The sequence below is a fragment of the Limanda limanda genome, chromosome 19, assembly GCF_963576545.1.
Source record: "Limanda limanda chromosome 19, fLimLim1.1, whole genome shotgun sequence".
NCBI lineage: Eukaryota > Metazoa > Chordata > Actinopteri > Pleuronectiformes > Pleuronectidae > Limanda > Limanda limanda.
This window is the reverse complement of record NC_083654.1, coordinates 16705736-16728400: the sequence shown is the minus strand read 5'-3', so window position 1 is coordinate 16728400 and position 22665 is coordinate 16705736. Positions and strand designations below refer to the sequence as shown.

The 22665-nt window shown below is 46.6% G+C and overlaps 1 protein-coding gene across 1 annotated transcript in view; it reads right to left on the bottom strand.

Annotated features, from left to right (window-relative positions):
* ext1b (exostosin glycosyltransferase 1b) overlaps nucleotides 1-14868 on the bottom strand; it is a 104078-nt gene extending 89210 nt beyond the window's left edge. Inside the window, exon 1 of the mRNA XM_061092187.1 lies at nucleotides 13008-14868. Coding sequence (XP_060948170.1) covers nucleotides 13008-13951 — 944 coding nt within the window. The 5' untranslated portion in view covers nucleotides 13952-14868. The remainder of the gene's footprint in view (nucleotides 1-13007) is intronic.
* Between the last annotated feature and the right edge of the window lie 7797 nt (nucleotides 14869-22665).

The following is a 22665-nucleotide window of genomic DNA, read 5'->3' as shown; positions in this document are numbered from 1 at the left end:
GAAATCCAGGGTTTTGCATGTATCCTAACGACGAGGATGAAGCAGCAGCGCCACACTGCACGGCTGCACAGGTGTGTGTGTGTGTGTGTGTACATGCTACTTACTTAATTTGAGGAGGAAAAAAAGTACATGAATAAAAACTCTTCTTGCTGATGCATTATTCATGATTTGTAGCTTCTGGGTGTTCCACATGAGTGGCCACAGTTAGAGAGAGTGCCGGGTCTCGGCCAAAGAAGACGCTGCTGCTGAGAATGCGAGCAGGAAAGGGGGGGGGGGGGGTGCGTACGTGCACGTGTGAGTGTGTTTGCATACGTGGACGAAGAGGAAGAGGCTGGAAGTTTGCCTGAAGGCTCAAAAAAGAAGAACACTCACTGAGGGAAAAGAAGAGTGGGGATAGGTGGACACACTACTGAATCAGCACTACTTTGCTGAAGGGAAAAACATGCAGCCCTTGCAGCATGTGCCAGGCACATATGCACATGCAGACGCACAATTTAACACACACACTCTGCTCAGACTGCAGAGTAGACGTAACACATACTTGTCGGAATTTGTGTCTGTCCCCTCGTCGGCCACAGTGCAAACACTCTGCAGACAGAGGAGCAATCCTCCGCAGGCCGAAGACAAAATACACACAATCCACACAACCAAAACACAAAGGTGAAGATTGCCACACACACACACACACAATAAGTAGCGAGGTATATTCAGACATTATTAACTCGTGCTTTCCTTAAGCTCCTGAAAAGTCAGCGTCCCTGTAGAATATAAGTCGGTGTTTATAGATAGTAAGTTATGTAGCTGTGAGCAAATACTCCCAAGTTACCAGATACTCCACAAACTCCAGAGAGGGCACACTGGCAAATAGAAGGGCTTCCGTTCGCACACAGACACACACACGTATACACAAACACATCTGTGCCTGGGGAACCTTAGGATAATTTGACCTATCACCTCAATATAGAAGCAATGGTATGTATGGCCGTTTTCAGACATGAACTCAAGAAAATGTGGTTTCCCAGAGTTTGCCTTTCACATAGAAAGAGCGTAGCAGGAAATTGTCGGGGGTCAGACATGTTTACAAGAGGAGAAACATGCAGGAGGTATGATTTAAAATAATATAAATTCAGCTGTGGAAAGCAAAAGGTTTTGGTGGCACCTCTTTTCCATCTTAAGAAATATGTATTCCTCCAGTTTTTTGCTTGCTCGCTGCAAATTTTACAACTCACATGGGCTCACTCCAGAATTTCACTAAGGGCTGGCTCACATACAGCTCCTCACCGAAAATGTCAGCATATTCCAGCTCTGCAAGGTCCAGGATGCACCCTGCCTCTCGCCCTACGTCAGCTGGGATTGGCTCCAACCCCCCGTGACCCTCAAAGGATAAGCTGTTCAGATAATTGATGGATGGTGCATGATGATCAGTGACTGACAGTGGCTGTAGAAGCAGTGATAGTGAAAACACTTTAAGCATATCAAACAGCAACTGGTTAAATGGTCTTTATGGACACCCACTACAGATGTCACACATGCGAGAGGGGAAAATCGAGTATTTGAATACACTCGCTGGTGCAAACATGCAGACCCGTAATGAGGAAAACAGCTCTTTTGGAATCTGAGTAGATTTCAAATTAACTGAACCATCACGTCTGGTGTAAATTTGCATTTTGAATGTGCCAGACACTCGACTGTGAGAACGTGCCAAAGCAACATCAACCCTGGTTTATCTGGGGCACACGGCTAACTCTTTTAATGAAGTTCTTTTTAAGGAACTCGTGGACCATGTGTACACTACACACATTTTGACTTTTGACGGCTTCACTACAGGATCCAGATAATCTGCAGCATCTTCTCCTCGCTCCTCACTCGTCTCTCCTCCGACAGCCGGTGCACGTTATCAAGCAAACAGCAGCAAACAACAAGCAGGCACTTTGAAAAAGAAAGTGTTGTTCTGTCACATCTTTCTGGGGAAATAAACACTTCAATTCGCCTCCCCAAAAAAAAGGCAATACCCAAAGTCGAGCAGCGCCACAAAGCAGAATGGCTCCTCTGCACCAACACTATATTTCCTCCAATCTCGTCTTTATTCTTCCTCCCTTTTACCTCAGGGCTTCAGATTCTCGACGGGATCGCTGGCTTGTCCCACTCAGACACTTTATTTTTGGTTTTATTTTTGAGTGCAGGGATGCAGCTCCAGTCAGGGATCAGCACGGTAAAAAAATAAGGCCCCTGAAACGGAAAGGGAAAGTGTCCCATGGCTCGGTGACAGAGATACAGAAAGAAACAAAAAAGGGAGAAAAAGCAATGAAATATAGTTTACAAGAATGTGGATCTGCCTTTATAGCAACTGCTGGAAAGTGCCACTAGAATCTAAACAGAATCTCTGTGGGAATGACTCAATCAGATAGAAATGTCCTTTTTTCCTGAAATCTTTCCATCCATGATGTAATGAAATCATACAGATGCTCTTTGATGGAGCAGAGTTACGAGTTATGAAAATTAATGGTGGCAAGTTCTTTCCACATGCATGAGGAAATAGTTGTGTTTTTGGGCTCCGAGACAGAAAGAATGACTGCAGAGGAGAGGAGAGAAATTGTTGAGTTTGACAAAGAAAAACCGAGGAGGAGAGAAAGGCAGGAAGAAGTTCAAGAGAATGGAGAGTGGGCGTTAATTTTAAATATCCAGCATTACCACCAGCAGCTGCACTTTGTCCCACATCGCCTCCTGAAAACAAGCGTGCACTCCTGCTTTATCTGAAAAGGAGGCCCTGGTAAACTCAGCAGCAGCACCAAACTGGCAGCAAAGCTTGGAAAAATAGCGAAAAGCCAAAATGCTTCCTTCCTTCCTCTCTCTGGTGGATCCTGCACCCACACTCTGGTTATACTGAGGCTCTCCTCGGTGCAACCAGATGCTTTCTGCCCTTGTAACCATCTCCCCCGCCGCTGCCGCCTCCTCTTCCTCCTCCTTCATGGTTCTGGCTTAGTGGCTGAACCGTGAAGTGTTGTGGAATCTGCCAAACCAGGCCCTGGTTGTCGATGGCTGGAGCTTGTGCGGCAGAGAGGCCAAAGCAGCAGGAGTATCTGGGTTGATGGAGAGGGGTGAAACATGAGAGAGTAGAAAGAGAGGGACCATATGGGGAGGCTGCGATGTCAACAAGGCACAAGCACTCCCTCTGGAAAGAGAGCAAACTTCGGCACAAAAGGACCCCTCCGGAGAGCCTGGGGGCCGCCCCAACTTTTACACCCCACGAGTGGAAGTCAAACCGAGCCATAAAGCATGATGAGCCAGACGGAGAAAAGAGCCCTTCCATCAGCCTGCCAGGCTGCCAGATCTGCTCCAACAAAACCCTCTTTCTCTGCTCGGAGCCGTGGCCCCTCAGACATTCAGCCATGCACACATTCTTCAGTGACATAATGCTTTTTTAAGCTTTTGCCCTCTTCAGCTCCACCACCACCACCACCTCCTCCTCTTTGCACTAACTTAGATTTCCTCCCATTTTGCCAATTACAATTTGAATATGAATACCAGCAGAGGGGTTAAGTGTTTGTTTTCGCTCTCTCGGTGGTGAGAAGTGAAGGAGGGAGGTCAGCGTGCAAACTGACGTCCAGGATCTGCCGTCCCATTGATGTGCCGCCGGTAGGTGTTTGCTGAACGGCCTCTCGGGGCCATAAAAGCTGTCATTCTCCAGGGCCATAAAGCGAGCAACCCCCCCCCCCAGATGCACCTTCCCTCTCTGCTGCTGCAACCCCCCCGAGGGAGTCACAGTGCTCACTGGAGTCAAGCGCTGTAACAGCTGCTGACGACTCCGATGGACTGCGTTCTAAACAGTTTCCTTATCTGCAGGAAAACGACCCGAGTTTTTACGATGCTCTCTGCGTGAGTGCGCCTGTGTCCACAGCAGCCGCGGTGAAAGATATAGGCCAGAGTTTCTGCCCACTGCCCCCCATTGATGAGATAACGGTGGTCAGGTGCTCCACAGCCCGGGGACCGCCGAGTCATTCAGGAAGAGGGACAAATCCCCCGGAGCACTGGAACCAGCGCACACACACACACCCAGACCCTGACCCCTCACGCACTGACCCACTCCCAGCTCCACAGTCCAGTGGTAAAGAGATAACAGTCATATAAATACAGCCTCATTCACTCAAAGCGAAACCTGCGACCGCTTCACCAGTCGTTCGTGAGCGAGAAGAGGAGAGAGAGGTCGGGGGGGAGGGAGGGAAGACGGAATCCAGGCCTTGCATAGAGGGAATTGATTAAGTGATTTAATTCATTTACAGCTTTACTTAGAAGTGACTTCACTAACAAGAAGACAAAAGGAAACTGCCTCTTTCAGTTAGAGCTTTATCTATGCCTGCTGCAAACTAATCTCGTTTAATGTTATGTTGAATACTGATCGGTGGAGTTCATCTTAATATCTGACAGCTAATAGGTGATTTTGGAACGAAAAACTGCTGTGATAAGATCTGGCGAAGATGTTTGAGTATCATTAAGTTGCTGGATGTAAAAATAAAGAGATGCTTAAAGGGTCTTTGGTGCTAATCTGTGGGTTTGTCACAATGAGAGAGAAGTGGAAACCAAGCGTGATCAGAATAGTTTGAATTCGATATAGAACAATTAAATACACAAACTCCAAAAGGGGCCGATGGCAAAACACACGCAGCACACGGCTAAACGTGGGAATGCAGGAATGATGGGGAAGGGAATGTACGCTCAGAGCGGGGGTGCTCCGTCCCAGCATGCCACACGGAGGAGCCTGAGATATGAGACCTGATTTAAATAGTTCATCTCTCTGCTTCTAAAAAAAAACCCTGCACATGTCAGAAGTTAACATGCTCTCCATGCAGACAGCAGCCATACCGTGGTTTTATTCCTCCTCAGCAGAGGCTCTAATGAGAAGCCAATCACGCGTCGGCCCTGATCAGCGCTTCCTGCCTCAGCCAGTCACACACCTGTCCGGTTTCATTCTGCTCACAACGACCCAATCTGCTTCTTCTCCTCGCTCCGGTCTGTTCTGCACCGTCAGAGATTTCTAAACACCGAGCGCACACTCACTTTACCGATCTGCCGACAAACTTTACATCAATGTCCGGCACGAGTGAGGGATGAGAGAGCTTCAGGAGAGACGGGCGGAGAAAGAGAGGGATGGAGGAGGAGGGTGTACAACTTTTACTTCAGTGTCTCCTGAAGTCTTTCCTCTTAAACATTTCCCCGACAGACATGGAAAATGAAAAAAGTAATTTTGAAGCCTTGTTATTTCCTCGTTTTCTTTATATTACCATTTCCACCGGCACAACAAGCCTTCAGACAGTTTTTTGTTTTTCCTCCAGAGTGGAAGCGAGCAGCTTTTAATAGAGGAAATGATTCCAGGGCCCGGCCCACCGCTGGTTTAATACGCTCATCGATTTTCATTTCGGGGGAACCCTCCCAGCTGATCAGCCTCTCTCCATCCACTCGCCCGGCAGCTGGCCTGGGAGGGGGTGCAGGAGGCTTCACCGTCTGACCCAGTGTGTGTGTGTGTGTGTGTGTGTGTGTGTGTGTGTGTCGATCTCACGTTCACCCCCCCTCCAATTCTGTCCCTCTCTTGCTCCCCACCAGCACCTCCGAGGTCAGGGGCAGCTTGGCTGTGCTGGTAATCCCTGAATGAATGTGGGTCAGTGAGCAGGGCTTTGCCTTCGTCACTCAGCGAAGGGACAGACAGTGGGGTCAGGACGCGAGTCATCACGTGCACACACACACACACACACACACACAGACAGACACACACACATACAGACACACACACACAGACACACACACACACACACACACACACACACACACACACACGCTTGTATTCACACGCCCATGTACTACGAAGACAAAGGCCCACAGCCGAAAACAAGTTGCAAAGTAAACTTTGAGTACAAAGCTGAGATTAGTGGAGCTGAACTGATTTGGGAATTAACTGATTAATCGACTGACAGAAACATAACATTTGCACGGCTTAAATGATCAATTAAAATCACCAGTTTATGCTTCTGAGATATACAAGTTATAACAGCAAATGTGGTCGACTGCAACATCTTTTCAAATCGACTGTTTCGGCCAATTCGAGTTTTCAAACTAAAACTAGACAAGCAGCAAGTTCTCCATTTTAAGAGCTCGGACACTTAGTAGTGTGGATCCAAGGCTTAAACTATGTACTCGGTAAAGCATTTTAAACCTAAACCAAATGTTGCCAAGTTTGTCACCAGAGCCTGAGAAAATCGCAGATGTGAAGGAGTCGGAAACACTCGACACTGACCCGTGTCCGTCTGACTGACCACAGACAAAAAGCAATGAAGCCGAAGCGACTCAAACTGTGACGATTAAACTAAGAAGAGAAAGAGACGGTGAAGTCAGAGGGGACGAGAGATGGAAAGACAATCTGATCAGACAAAATAACAAACAGAGGTTTTATGTAGTTATGGGCTTAAATCCTCTCTCTCTCTCTCTTTCTCTCACACACACCAAAATATCAAAGAGTCCAAATTAAGCTGCACCACATTCAAACTCATTATCCTCCACATCATTAACATTCTCCATCGGAGATTTATCTAAGAGGGAGCAGGCTATCATGAAATATTCATGATTTATTAATCTGACAACAGAAAAAACAAACAAACAATGACGACCCGGGGAGTGTGACACCCTGTGCTTCCAAACGTGGACATTCAGGGGGGGGATTGCTCCTCTCATGATGGTGTTTTACCGAGATAAGAAAGTGGAGAGGAAGTGTTGCTGGTTTTTCTGCACTTGGCCCAGAAGATCGTTTACCAGCTCTCGCTCTGTGGCACAGTGTCAACAAAATGTCGACTACAGCTCGGGCTTAAAAAAATTAAATAAAAAAAAAACACTGAAGAAAATGACGGCGATGGAAATGTGGCAAGGAGCCATCTCCAGCCAAATCACATCAGTGTTTCCATGTGGCTCGGATATGGAGAGGGGGAGGAGAGAGGGAAAACAAGGGGAGGAAAAGTAGACACGGAGAGAAATGCCAAAGAGAGGGGGGAGGATACAAATCTGGCCTTCTCTCTCTCTCTCTCTCTCTCTATCGCTCTCTCTCACCTGCCTCACGCCTCCGAGTGGATTTTCTCAAGTGGGAAAAATGTCTATTGATGACACATTTGTGAAAATGACGTCATTGACTCCTAATGGGAAATGAGAAATAAAATCCCACTCCACACGTTTTTCCGGACCCTCCATTTCTTTCAACCCAACTCGTGCCGCACACTCCACCGCACGCCCTGCGCCGTTATCACTCCATCTCACACCCACTTGCTCTTCTCCTCCTTCCACACACGCTCCAACACAGACACATTCTCAGTATCTCCTCTTGACTCTCTCCCTCTCTCGCTCGCTCATTCTCTAAATCTCCCCCTCTACTTATCTTCATTGCCCTCCCTCTGTCTCTTCTCAGTGTTCAAGTCCCCCGGGTGACCTTGAGCGGCAGATGCCAGTGAAGTAGCTAAAGCACAAAGTCAATACGAGCCAACGAAGCTGGTTAAGTATTAAATGGGGGGGGATGATGACGCCGCCGTTAGCCCGAGAAAACACTTAACAAAGAGCAAATAGGAGGAATGGGTGCCGTCGGACTTTAATGGAACACTCAACAGTAATAATGATGTACTTTAAAGCAGCTGACTCGCGGTAGGAGATGAGGCTGCACTTTTGGTATCTGCAGGATAATCTGCATGCAAGTGGAATGTGGAGCAGTGACAGAGTGGGTTTACTGTGGGGTTACACACATGAAGTCACGATGTCATTGTGCCGTGCAGAGAAAGAATAACGTCAGAATAATAATAATTCAAACATGAAAATGTCCATTTAATCGGGTCCGGGTATTTTCTGGAGTTTTCCTCCCACATATGAAGAATGCAGCAGGAGATTGTCTGGGTCCGATCATGTTGCAGGAGGCAGACGAGATATTCCACTGTGGGAAACTCAATATTTTTGTTTACAGCACAGAAGTTCCAAAGGTGCAAATGTAAAGTTGACATCTTCTTCTGCCTCTTCTACGTGCAGGAAACCTCTTTTTCATCCGAAGCTATTATAATTATTTTTGTGTGTTTCAAGTTTGTGTCCGTAACGTGTTAGAAACGTGCCAAACCAAATTTTACAGGAAAAGTTTTGGGAAAACTCACATACAGCGCAGCTCCTCCAGACAACTTCAGAACACATCAAGATTTCGGTGCATGACTGAAAGCAGCATAATGGGGAAATAGAAAACCCTTATGCCTTCCCTCAAGTGTTACTGCTCTAAAATAGGAAGTAGCAGACCACAGAAGTGACTTCCTATTTAAAACAACTTGACAACTTGATTTCCCATAGCTGATATCGCATTGAGAGGTGCAACAAATAGAAATTTACAATTAGTGGAATGTCCCAGACGGGGGTTTGGTCACCGCAGGGCATCGCATTACAGCAAAATCCCACCTTATGTGAACATTTCCAGCTGGCGATCCCGTAATAGGCTTCCACTGCCGTCTTCCAGGATCATTGTCTGCAGCCCGGAAAACTGAGTGGATAATACAGCAGTGAATGGGGCCTTTCATCAGCGCTCGGCCATGGAAGTGGACCAGAGTGACTCCAATTGAAAGCTATTGCAGCTAAGAAAATCAATTGAATATATGTGTATAGAGTGTGCAGCATGTGTGTGTATGTGTGTGTGTACGTGTGCATTCAGGTGCCTATGTACCGGCTTCCAGTCTGCACCTCTTGCTGCTGCATTCCTTTGCAGAGCAGCATTCCTCTGGAAGCTAACAGGGTCAAAGGTCAGGAGGCAAAGATGAGCCTGGGCGCAGCGCCGGCCACGGCTTTGTGTGTGTGTGGTTGTGTGTTGGTGGTCAGCGAGAAGATGACTATTGACTCCAGTGCAGCCTGGGTTTTTACTGCAGCCATTTGTCTGAGCTCAGCCCGTAAGGCACAGCCTCCACCGCTGGGAGAGGGAGCGCTGGCCGGCCTGCAGCCTACATAGATCCATTTAACCGAGAGAGAGAGAGAGAGAGAGAGAGAGAGAGAGAGAGAGAGAGAGAGAGAGAGAGAGAGAGAGAGAGAGAGAGAGAGAGAGAGAGAGAGAGAGAGAGAGAGAGAGAGAGAGAGAGAGAGAGAGAGAGAGAGAGAGAGAGAGAGAGAGAGAGAGAGAGAGAGAGAGAGAGAGAGAGAGAGAGAGAGAGAGAGAGAGAGAGAGAGAGAGAGAGAGAGAGAGAGAGAGAGAGAGAGAGAGAGAGAGAGAGAGAGAGAGAGAGAGAGAGAGAGAGAGAGAGAGAGAGAGAGAGAGAGAGAGAGAGAGAGAGAGAGAGAGAGAGAGAGAGAGAGAGAGCTATGTCAGGGTTTTGTGTAAAGCGCGAGCTGGCACCGACGTGGGGTTTGAATTTGATTAAAATGAAAACCATCAGCTTGATTAAATCTAAACAGGTTGCTAAATCATAAACTGGGAGGAAAAATGATTTAAACGTCCTGGTTCCACTGTGTTGATTCATGCTAAAGTAACTTAATCTCATTAAATAGATTCTGAGAAAACGTCAGATGAGACGTTTTTTAGAACAACCACCAAAAGGGAACCCTGTGCTTAACACTGGGAAAGTACTGCGTAAAAATAAAAAAATTGGATTTATTGACTTTTAGCGGGGACTGAACTCAAATGCATTATCGATGTTGGGAATGAAATGACTAACAGGGCGGCGGTATTGATCGAAATGAATCAAGCGTGATACACACACACACACACACCACAGTGGAAAGAGTGGGGAAGTGAAAGCTCTGGTTTCCACGAACCCGCCGTGATCAGCTGTGTCAATCAGCTGATTGTGGCACCGAGATGTTCCAGAGACAAGAGGTGCACTTCTGGGAAAAACAAGGGCCGGGGCGGCTGGGGAGACAGAACCGTGAGCGGGTGGGGGGGGGGCGGGCCGTCCAGAGATGACTGGAATGTCAGATAATGGATGACATACTTCTCCAGGTGACACCGAGCCCAAGGCATCCAGTGAGACGGAGGGAGAGGGCGCGAGTGTGCGTGTTCGAGTGAGAGGGGAAAAAGGGATGACGAATGGACGGACAAGTGCGTGCTTGTGAAGGTTTTCTTAGAGCTCCCTCTTTTTTTTTTGTGGGATTACAGTTCATCTGGCGAGGAGCTGGAGGTCTCTGGGTTCACCTCAAGTTCAAGGAGAGTCGCTCGCTCTCTAAACTCAACATGTGTCGGGTTTAAAACGCTTCTTCTCTCTGTCTTCCTGCCTGACGGAATGGAAAGAAGACGTGCAGGTTCACTTTCCACACGCTCCTCATCCGTCGCTTCACTTAACCTTGACGTGCCGTGTGTGTGTATACACAGGTACACACACACACACCCACTCTAGGAACAATGTAGGCCAGAAGTGCTGTTAACACATGCCTGGGTTTATCCCGGCTTTAGCGCAGCAGAGGATCCGCAGGTTGATAAACGCAGATCAAACCCGTGTCACTCACAGACCGGTGAACCTGACAGCACAGTTCACTGCGTAATCCAGCTATGCAAACATCAGAGGCCGCCGCCCATATTAAGACATACCAAACATTCAGGTGCGGCGGTGGATCTAATGGGGGGGGGGGGCTCCGAAGGTATAGGTTATGTGGCACGATCGCTTGGAAAAGAAAGTGACAATCAACCCATTGCATCTGGTTTATTTGCCCTAAAATCGAGTCACAATTATGCCAAAACTTGATATACACCACAAGCCAGCGTAAACTTCCTGAAAGCGTGGGAAGCAGCATGACATCACAGCAGGGTCACAGCAACACGGATACTAATTTCATGGAAGAAAGAAAAAAAAAAAACTTCCCATCGTCGACTTTCACTTAATTTGCACTAAGCACAGGGTGCAAAATCAAACATGTCCGTGCATATCCTGGAGGAAAGGCTGCAGCGCTCCCATGGAGGGGAGCTGGAAGGTGGGGGGGTGGATTTCTACATAGAGAGGAAGGGAGGGAGGGGAGGGGGGGGGTGTCCAGGGAGCTAATAGACTGGCTGGAGATCCTTTATGTCATGCTGGAGAGGGAGGGAGGGAGGTGGAGTGGAGGGTGAAAACCAGTCACATAAAAGGGCTGGTTAGCTGTGACCTGCAGTCAGGCATCGTTATAGAAAACCCAGTCATTCAATGTGTATCTGCTATAGATACGGATTTCTACTCTATGTGTGAGACTGTGATTTTTTTTTAATCTAGGTTTTGATTTCAAGTTGATTTCAGGAGTTAAACCTGTTTCCAGGTGGAAAGGACACAGGGACGGAGAATTGGAATTGCTCCATAAAAAGCAGATGTACAGTATGTTTGCTCAGCTGTCCTTGAGGAAACAAGACCTAACCAATGAACTTAACCATGACCAACAACTCATGCCTAACTATAACCATAACTTAACCATGACTCATATACTACTCATCTTAACCAGGACCTCAGAAATTGCCTCACTGGAACCAGTCCGTGGTCCCATGGGGTTAACTGGTCAGTGATTAAACTGGTTACAAGTCCTATAGGAGGTAACAACCAGGATCATTATAGAAAAACCCACAGTCATTCAATATGTATCTGCTATAGATCCAGATTTCTAGGCTAATGTGTGAGACTGTGATTTATAAGATCTAGGTTTTGATTTCCAATGTAAACAAGTGATTCTTTATGTTCCAACTTTCAGGAGTTAAACCTGTTTCCAGGTGGAAAGGACACAGGGGCGGAGAATTGGAATTGCTCCATAAAACACAGATGTACAGTATGTTTACTCACCTGTCCTTTAGCAGAGGAAACAAAACCTTACCCATGAACTTAACCATGACCAACAACTCATGCCTAACAAGAACCATAACTTAACCACGACTCATATACACTACTCATCTTAACCACGACCTCAGAAATTGAGTTTTGCCTCATTGGAACCAGTCTGTGGTCCCATGGAGGTTCACTGGTCAGTGTTTAAACTGGATACAAGTCCTATAGAGGTAACAACCTGACGTACAGTATGTTTGCTCAGCTGTCCTTTAGCAACCAGAACAAAACCTTACCCATGACCAACAACTCATGCCTGACCAGAACCAGAAGTTAACCACAACTCATAAACTACTACTCATCTTAACCAGGACCTTAGAAATTGCCTCATTGAAACCAGTCCGTGGTCCCATGAGGTTAACTGGTCAGTGTTTAAACTGGTTACAAGTCCTATAGAGGTAACACACAGGAGCAAACACACACACAGCAGTGGACAATGACTCTGCACTATAATGGCACTCGATCTTGATGGTGGATCATGATCTTGCTGGCTGCTGACCAGAGACTATGGTTGCAGCAGGACTGCTTGACATATAGTATTGAAGTTATCCTTCAAAATGTTTACCCTCATCAATGCTGCTAAAACCTTTATCTTGATGTTTTCCTACACTTGACATCTATTGCACTTGTGTCCTTCCTGGGAGAGGGATCCTCACATGTGTCTCTCTGAGGTTTCTTCATATTTTTACCCTGTTAAAAGGTTTTTGTAAAAGTAGTTTGTCCTTACTCTTGCTGAGGGTTAAGGACAGAGGATGTCACACCATGTTAAAGCCCTATGAGACAAAACTTGATTGATTGATTGATTGATACAAGTCCTATAGGATGTAACATCCAGGAGCACACACACACACACTCACACAGTGCACCACACTGGAGGATGCTCTCCTGATATGTTTTTAGTAGTTTTTCCTTTCTCTTGCAGTTAAGGACAGAGGATGTCTCACAATGTTAAAGCCCTATGAGACGAATTGTGATTTGTGAATATGGGCTATACAAATAAAACTTGATTGATTGATACAAGTCCTATAGAGGTAACACACAGGAGCACACACACACACACACACACTCACAGTGCACCACACTGGAGGATGCTCTCCTGACGTGGATTCCACCTCTTTACGCACCAGCTTTGTGCGTAAAGAGCCAAAGATCAACGTGTAGAAATCACTTTAATCCCATTTGCAGTGAACTTACTTGTCGTACTCCGCGTTGTCCCGGTCGCAGCGCTGGTCCTTGTGCTTCTGCCAGTCCTTTCCGTGCTTGCAGGTGGTGAGCAGCACCACGTCCCCGGCGTTGTGCACATGGTACAAGGCGTTCCTGGTGTCCGAGCCGATCCCGGTCAGGTAGCGCTTGCCCTTGAACACCAGCATGTACTTTCTGAAGGGGGGGATGGAGTTGTACTTGAGGAAGCCCCTCTCCCCCCCGGTGCGAGGGTGCTCCTTGGAGAAGAGCGGGATGGACACGTCGAAGTTCCTCCTGAAGTTCTCGGTGCTGATGCTGGCCTTGGCCAACATGGCCTGGCCGATGTCGAAGCCCAGGTCTTCCGTGTAGTCCGGCCATGTGCCCGAGTACAGGTTAAATATGAGGTGGTTCCTGCCGTCGTTCCACAGGGGCAGGTTCTGCACCTTGGTCTTCAGGTTGTGGACATATTGGGGGGACAGCTGGTCCCGGTCCAGGGTGTCCAGGCTCAGGACGAACAGACACGCCTGGCCCGGGTCCGACGTGTAGAACCTGGACCCCTCGATGGCGGATAGGATATTCTGATAGCTCTCGGAGATCTTCTCGCCCTTCTGCAGCGGGTACACGTAAACTTTGAATCCCTTCTTCTGGCACTGGGAGAAGTCGAAGCAGGAGTCCATGCGGCACCGCTTCCCCTTGTAAACACTGGTGTTCACGTCCCGCTTCTGGTTGGGGGACACATGCACGTTGTAGTCCTCCGTGTCCGGCTGGTCCCAGGGCAGGAACCGGTGTAAGGGGTCGGAGAAGTGGGGCCAGGGCTGCTCGGGCCGGTAGCCGGTCCGGCTGCGGTCATGCCGGCTCCTGCTCGCCGCTGGAAGTCGGATCCCTCCGAGGCAGAAGAGGAGCCCCAGACAGGCACCGGCGGAGAGCAGGATCAGGTAGCGTTTTTTGGCCTGCATGTGTCCTGGGAGCGGGTTGATTAGGAGGAAGAAATGTGAAGAAGTGGCCCGAAGTCAGGCAGTCACCAGCCCCGGCTGCACCGCTCCATCCTCCGACAGCCTCCTCGGATCCCCAACCCCCCTTCTGCGGACTCGGTTCCCAAATCCAGCAAGTGATCCAGTGCATGTGGGCGATTTTTTGTTTTTTAAAAGTGATGCCCCTTCCTCCCGGTTCGGTGGAGCTTCAGCATGCCGGAGCTGGGAGCCTGCAGCGGGGCTGGGGTGCACCGAAATCGGCTCGGCGGTGCCCGGAGCTCAGCCTCCTTCAGCCCGCCTGCGTGCGAGGGGAGAGCGGGTGTTCACATGGAGAAGTGTCCGGGGAACTCTCTCCGGAAACCCGGGAACTGTCCGGGAAACTGTCCGGGGGTCCCCGAGGCTCTCTCCCAGCCAGACGGGAAGGTACGATCACCCCGGTGGGGAACTCAAGAAGCCCCGGGTCGGTGTGTGGCTGTAGCCGCCGCCGGGCTCGGATCCTCCGGTTGAATTCGTCCGGTTCCCCCGCTCTTCTATCGCTCCATGGTCCCGTGTGGAGAGGAGGTGGAGGCGGGTGGGAGGCACAAGTGTAACCGGACGAATCCCTGCATATTCCTCCTCTCTTTGCTCCCTGGTTCCTCACAACCTCCGCGGCCGGTGAAGGGAAGAATCCTCCGCGGCCGGTGAGAGCCCAGTTCCCCGGTGGAGGACGCGGTGCTGCCGGGGAGGAGGTGGAGGGAGGGACCGGGGCGCGGAGGTCGCTCTCCGGGGGGGAAAACGTGAGGAAAAACCCCGCTAGAAAGCGCCGGGATTCTCCTGGATTCCTGGATCGAGGCGTCCGATCTCTGAGTTGTTCCGATTGTGAGTCTCTCGCATTCCGATCCCGACACGACGGCAGCTGACGCGACGTCCCGTCCACCAGCTCCGCCGCCGCCGATTGGCTCCGCGGACCCGGGCGGAAGAGGCGGGACCTGCGGGGAGATGCACCCATTCATAACCGGAGTCCCCCCCTCCTCCTCCACCACCTCCAGCCCCGCATACATGTGCAAATGATCCCGGCTAATTGTCAAAGAGCCTGGAGACGGTGTTTGGAGAAGGGAAACAAGAGGGAGGAGGAGAAGCTGGAGTTTAGTTCCCAGTTCCCAGTTCAAGATCCTTCATTCCCAGTGACTCCAACCAGCATATAATACTGCACTGGGGTTTTCTGCTGTCAAACTACACTTCTATTCTTATAGAGAAATTTACTTTTGCACTTTAGTGTCATCTCCTTTATATTTTGTATTCTCTTGTCTGCCTCATTCTGACCTGTGTGCTGCTGTGGATCAATAGAGTTTGATCTTGTCTTATCTTATCTTATTTTAAATGGTAGAGGAGGAGTTTAAAGTTCTTTTTTTTAATGCTCAGGCAAATTAAAAGTCTCATTTAAGGCTGGGTGATATGGCAAATTATACCATGAAAATGATCTAAATCGGCTCAAATGACTGGTTTATAATAATAATCATAATTTGGACAGAACTTATCTAAAAAAGTTTGTCCATGGCAAAAACTGAATGAACTTAAATATAAGGTTTTCAATTCAGTTAAATTTTAAGCATTAAATCAAAACACAATAAGGTCAAGAGCTTACAAATCGTTGCTGTTTTTCCTGAGCTCGGCAAACCCCTTTTTCCTCATCGTGCAACATGGAGCAACATCAGGAACAACCAGAAGATCCACTCCTATTTATCCCTCCAGGGTTATGGAAGTTGTTTTTATATCTCACCTGATTTTACCTCCAGTTGTTCTTATCAGTTCTTTCATTTGTTTTCAGTGATTCATTGGCTTTTATGAGCTTTGTTTATTTCCTAATGCTTTTTACTTTTGCTCTTGATTTTTGCTTTTTGGCTGATTTTGCTGTTTATTTCTTGGTATCTTTGAACGCATTTGTTTTATTTTATACTCAGTTATACAGTAAAAGAGTTCCCTACCTCCATGTGTTCTAGAGGTAAAGTAAAAGTTGATTGAAATGAACAGAATGACAAAATGTCAGATTGTTTCTCTTTACTGTTTCAGGGCCTGATCATACAGGTGCGGATATTTCAGTGGCAAACAGTCGCCTTCCGTTCACTTCCTCATCTGTGTGAGCGAGGAAGTAAATAAAACATTCGCTTCCTCCAGACAAATCACAGCCTGGCTTCCTGTGAAGTTCAACTTTGGTGAACTTTGACCCACAGTGTTCACTTGGCATTCGTCTTTGTGTGACTAAGACTTTTGCTTCTGAGTGAAAGGTTGTGGTTTTGTCCTCATGAGCAGAGAATGGCTAGAAGTGAAAAACATTTGACCAATCTGAGATAGATCAGTTATGTGTTACACCTCCTCGCTGTGAAGAATATGTATTTTTATTGTTACTTATAGTTAAACATTGTGTTAGTCACCCAGTCTCTATTAGCTATAAAATGTTCTTACAATATCAAACATCAAAATAGTCTTTACAAAAGTTATTGTTATTGGAATGTGTGGATTTATCAACATGAAAATAGAATTTGAATGTTGCCAAGACTAAAACCTGATATGCTGAGTATTAAATAACTAAAAACGTATCATCATACTTCTTTAACAATAGTTAATGATGACAAAAATCGATCTAAACATTTTACAAAAGTTCAGTAGTTGAGTAACTTATGTATTTTGCTTCTTTAATTATGAGTTTATTTTCATTTTAATGGTAAAACCCTTTCGGTTTTTAGAGCAGCTCGATATATTGACTTTTTTCTCATCTTACCTAAATATGTGCTACTCAAACTCTTTATTTCCTCCTGTCCCGCTATCTATCTCTCTCTCTCTCTCTCTTTGACAGTTTTGCAAAAGCTCATGATCTCTCTTTTCTTCCATCATATTTTTTGTATTTCTTGCCTTTATTGAAAACCTGTGGAGGCAAACAGGAAATGAGGAGAGATAGAGAGAAAGAGAGGACGGGTATTACGTCCAACAAAGGTCGACGGCTGATCCTAAAAATCAAACCGAGGATGTTGCTGTCTCACCGTGTTGTGTCTCATAACCCAGACCATCAGGACACCCATCTATCTCTCTTTCAAAACATTGGCTTTACGTCATCTGGTCCACGGCCTGTTGTCAAACTGGTTCTCATGGAAATCCACCTTCACTAACCCACGGTCCTGTCAGAGCAAAGCAAAACCAAACACCACTTAAAGAAAGATAAGCCCTATGCAATTTCCCTGTAACATGTTGAAACGCTTTCATGGCCGACAGGACCCAGCATCTGTTCAAATGAATGAACCAACACAGTGAAAACAGTGAGGAGGTGAAGGCTCGTAATGAGAATACGTTGCTGACAGTCAACCTCGGCCTGAAGTTTTCTTGTATCCACTAACAAACCAGAGTGAAACAGCAGAGGACACCCTCTTGACAGGGAAATTAATAGCAGAGGAGTGGTTTGTCGCTGAATGTCACCGTGCCTCATAAGCCCGCATAATCCCCCCCGCTGCCGTTTGGTGGCACAACACTCGGACTGGGTGAAGAGGCCATCCTCATTTTTTATCGGCCAATTAGCTCAGAAGAGGGGGACTAATTAGCCGGGCTGGCTGGGAGAGCGGCCAGGATCCTGCGGTTGGCCAGCGCTCAGCGTCTGAAAGTGCTGGTGAGGAGGAGGAGGCCGGGGGTGCAGCAGTTCCAGAGGGCTGCTCCCGTCTCCGTGGTCCGCCTGCGTGATCCAGCGTGAAGCAGGAACGTTTTTGCTGGCTGGGAAAAGAAAACATGAGTCCTGAATTTTTCTGTCTGAGACGAATTATGCGTGTTGCGCTGCCCCAGTCGCCTCGGCTCGAGTTTCCTCACTGTTGCGTCTCTTTTGAGAACCTTGCTTTTGTTTACGCCTCGGGGACTTTTCTCTTAATTGCTCTGTCTGCTTGCTAAATGACACTTGAAACAAAGTTTGTGTTAACCGGGGGAGACGGTGTACAATCTGAATGGACTTGTTTCACTTGAAAAATGCTCCTGTCTTTTTCTAATGTATTGCAGGTTGTCCACATCATTAAACATTTCTCTTAATTGAAGGTAGCTTGAGCACCGACTGCAGAATTCACCACCGCACCATTAAAAGCACCATCTACCCTGAGTTTATCCCCTCTATAGCAACTGTTTTGGAACATTTTTGCAGCTGTGTGGTCTCTGCATGACAGTGGTGAGGACTGGGAGTCAGTCCAGTGAGCTCTGCCTCACTCCAACTCCTTCATCCCTCCTTGTGTACGCTTCTAATATTTCCACCCCCGGAAAAAATTCCCCTCTTCAATCACAGTGCAGTGGATCTCCTACACAGGGCTGCAGCAGGTCGGAGATATGAGAGGACGAGGAAACCTGGCCAGCTGTGAAACCTTAAAAGCTGGACCAAGCAAGATTGTAAAAGTGAAACACCCCCTTGTAATCTGCCAAAATCAAACAGTGGGTTTGAATTAGAGAAGAACATCCTTACATGAAATCATGCTGTCAGCATGTAGGAGCAGGAAATTGCTTCACTGGCGGAGGAAGAAAAATACAGGAAGTGACACATGTAACATTCATGGAAATAACAGTGAGTGTTAGATCATTAGTTTCCTTTGTTCAGTTTTTCACCGCGGCTGGGATGGAAAATGTCAACCTGCTGATGTCATGAAAATTGAAGTTCTGCTCTAAGTGACCATGAATGATACTTAAGTAAAAATGAAAAAACTAACCAAGATATAAGTAGCCTCAGTTTGTGGCTCTCATGTACGACCATCACATCACAGAGTGACAAAGCCAAAATTTTCCCAAATTGCCCAAAACCAAACAGAGATGATGACTGGACTTGACTCATTAGTTGCTGAAATTACACAATGTGAACTTGTTAAGCTGTAAATCCAAATGCTTGACTGTACAGTGGTAAAGAGGTTGGCACTGTTGCCTCAAGGGTTCAAACCCAGATTCTTACAGGTGTGTCTGTGTCTCTGGATCTTCCAATATCATATGTCTTCAAACTAAATAATGCACTAATATTTTGCTTGTTTTACACATATTTAACTTATAAATCCTTTCTTCATCCAAATGGTTGAACGAGTCTTTGATGATTCCGGAAATAAACTCCTGAACAGCGACAAGTTCTTGGTTTCTCACCTCAGATTGCACACATATGAACATTTTTGTCAAATCTGCTCAGCACTGAATTGAACAGTGTTAACACATGTGAGACACAATACAGCCGGAGCTGCTTGTCAAACACAGAATCGTACAAGGCTCTTAATTCTTTTCATGTGTCACTTGTTTTTGTTGGATTTGTTGTTTGAAGCAGAAAATCTTGTTTCAGTCTCAAATGAACTCGAGAAGGTCATGAAGCCATGTTCACTTTCTCCCATAGCTGTGTCCTGGTTTTCATGAAGAACACATGTTAGTTGTTATTATTTATAGAAAAAGCTTTGGCAGATTCCATTATTCAGCTGCACCAGAAAAATGAAACACGTCTATATAATATTGCTGCGAGGAAACTATGAGTCAGATTTATTCCCTCTGTATATTTGGCAAGAGGATGAATGACGACTGCACTAAATCACAAGACCTGGGCTCCCATTTGTCATTTATATTAAATTATAAAATCGGTATGATATAATGCATCGATGTCCTGACTGAATAAACAACCTTAAAAGCTGGTCAGGTAAAGACCTGGATTACCTGTGAACTCGGTGACTCACCTGGCACCGATAAACTGCGTGTGAAGCACTTCCCCTCAGCGATGGCAGGCATCCATGATAAAATTCAGGCCGCGGTAAACAAATACCCACGGCTGCAAGGTAATCTGAGGGTTGAGGGAGTTTCAGGTAAGAGGAAGACAAAACAGTCTTTGAGAGTCTTCAGGCTGCTGCTGATCAGTCGCTGATAAACTCCCCTCAGGATGATGTAACGAGCCGGGCTCCGGCAATGACAAAGGCCGAGTCTGTGAGCGTGTGAGTCTGTGAGTGTGTGTGTCTGTGTGTGTGAAGGTGTGCACAAGCAGCCATGCCAAAATTACTGTGTCCAAAAAATACTGTATGTCAGGGTTGCAGAGTTGTGTGTGTGCCTCCATGCACCTGGCTTGTGTGTGTAGAGATCATATTTTGTAAGGGTTTTATGTATTTGGGAGTGTGTACTTGTTCTTTGTGAGAATAACTTTGGGCCTGGACCCTGTGGAGTGAGGACATTTTGAGAAAGTGAGGACATTTTGGCCGGTCTTCACTTTCTAAGCCACATTTAATGGGCTGTTTGAGGGTTAAGACTTGGGTTAGGGTTAGAATTAACTTTAGGTTTGGGTTAGACATTTAGATGTGGTACTTAAGGTTACAGTAAGGGGCCAGGGTATGCGTTATGTCAGTGAGTGTTCTCACTATGTACAAGGAGGTGTGTGTGTGTCTTTGTGAGTTTGTATGAAGGTATGAAGAAGTAATCTCGCCAAAAAACTGAACCATGTCCAAAAATTTGAGGATTCCAGGGTTGTGTGTTGTATGGCTTGTGTACGCATGCACTTGATACTATATTTTGTTGTGTGTCTTTTTGTGTGTGATACAGGTATTACCCATGTTGTGGGGACCAATATCTATTCTACTATACTATACTGTCACATTATGGCAAATTATCTTCCTTATGGAGACAAGAAGCAGGTCCCCATAACGCCAACCATTAAAGACTGGTTTTAAGGTTGGATTTGAGGTTCAGATTAAGATTAGGTAAAGGTTACATTTAGGTTAAGGTTAAAATGAGGTTAAGGTTAGGTAAAGGTTAAAGCTAAGATAAGGTTAAGGTTTGGTAAAGGTTAGGATTAGGCAAGTTAAGGTCAGAGTGAGTCTCCAGGAAATCAATGTGAGTCTGTGGGTCAATGTGTCCTCTGAAGTCATGGAGACATGACTGTGTATATGTGTGTGTGTGTGTGAGGATTGGGTGTGAATCACCAATCCAGTCGAGTTTACTTTTAAAGGCTCGTGAAGTGGCTCCTTAAAAGAGAAGTTCCACTGAAGTAGTGTGTCATCTTGTCCACGTGGTCTCACAGAGAGAGGGCTCCTCTGTTCCACGAACACTGCTTCCATTTGGAAGATTCAGGAAGCTTTTCAAGAACCAGTCCTTTGTCTTCTCACCTGTGTTGTTCTTCAGAACTTATTCTTATGGAAACTTAGGGAGAGTAATAGTTGAGAGCGACAGTGAACATATTGTAATGATGTGCTGGTCCAAATAGCGGCCCTGGCTTCTCAACCTGCGGCGACTAATGAATTCCATGTGATGGTCTCTGCTCGTGGCTGACAACAGCAAACAGTGCAATGACAAACAGGTCGGAAGTTTAGCTGAGAGAGCAAAGTGACTGATGTAGCCGTGGCAAGTGAGTGGGAGTCAATCTGGACTTTGACTTTCTGTTCTCCGACTGCCAGCCTCATGGATTGCTTCAGGCTACTGAATGCTAAATGGTGTAGCCTTGGCTATCCTTTCAAAGTGCTGCTCACTCTGTGTGTGGGATGCTTAGTGATCTCCCCATTCTTTATTTATTTAAAGTGACCTTTCGACTCCCGAGCCGAGATTGCTTTGGGCAAACTGAGCTGGGTTTAAATGTTTAGGGGTGTGGGAGGGAGGCCATCAGTTGTTGCCAGGGCCCTGAGCGAGCCGCGCTGAAACTCCACAATTTTAACCCCGGAATTCTACTGGGAAGTGCCGGCTGGCAGGCAGCATCAAATGAAGCGTTTCAGGTTAGATGTGGTGATAGTTTTTTGTCCTCATTAAAACAGAAATCCCTGCCACTTCTTCCTCATTTGTATTCCGCTGCGATTCATCCGAGGTGGATTTTGATTTGAGGGATTTGGATGGTGTAAGGCCACTGAAGCCAGGAGGAAAAAGAATGCATCTTTGAGTTTTTGTATTACGCAAAGCCCTGAAAAGAGCAACTTTACATATCCTCTGTCCTCCCTTACTTACCAACTTTGCCATCAAAAACAAAAAGCTCAGTCTTGGCTTAACAGAATGAAAGGGTTCCTGCTTTTTGAAAGGGTCCAAACCTCATCCTGCGAAACATCTTTTCTTTAGCACACTTGCGGCTGCGTGTGTCAATCACTTAAAAACATTGGCCCCACTTCAGGGAGCCGAAAACATAATGAGTGTCAGTATCATTAAATCTCTCACACTGATATTAAATCAGCATTATTCAAAGGAGCTTGTGCTGATATCATTGCTTCAGAAAGTGCTGATGCTGCCGTGAGACCTGCTGGCTACTGTACGATAGGATTTTGCATCCATTCAGAGATTCCTCCATTCCCTCAGGGACTATACTGCACAGTAATCCACTTAATTTACAATTACCCATGCAAGCCACTCATATGGGATGATAAATGGAGTGATGTAATTCCACTGATAGAGCCGGTGAGCTTATAAACTAGAGCATATATACTATATACGGTCTGTTTTCTTGGCTTCCGTCATTTGTCTTCATACGGCATATTGTCCTACGCACATGAGCTAATATCTTTATAGGCACAAGCACGCACACAAACACAATTACAAACAAATTTGAGAATATATGCTGCATGTAGCAGATGTATCTCCACTGTGCATACTGTATGGACCTCCTCCCTTTCTTTGAGGAGACGCAGAGGTGAAGCCCGGCAGTGCAGGGTGAATGTTAATGTTTTAACTCCCCTACCAGAGATCAGAGCGCCGCCTGCTCCATCTCCTCGGCCCTTTGAACT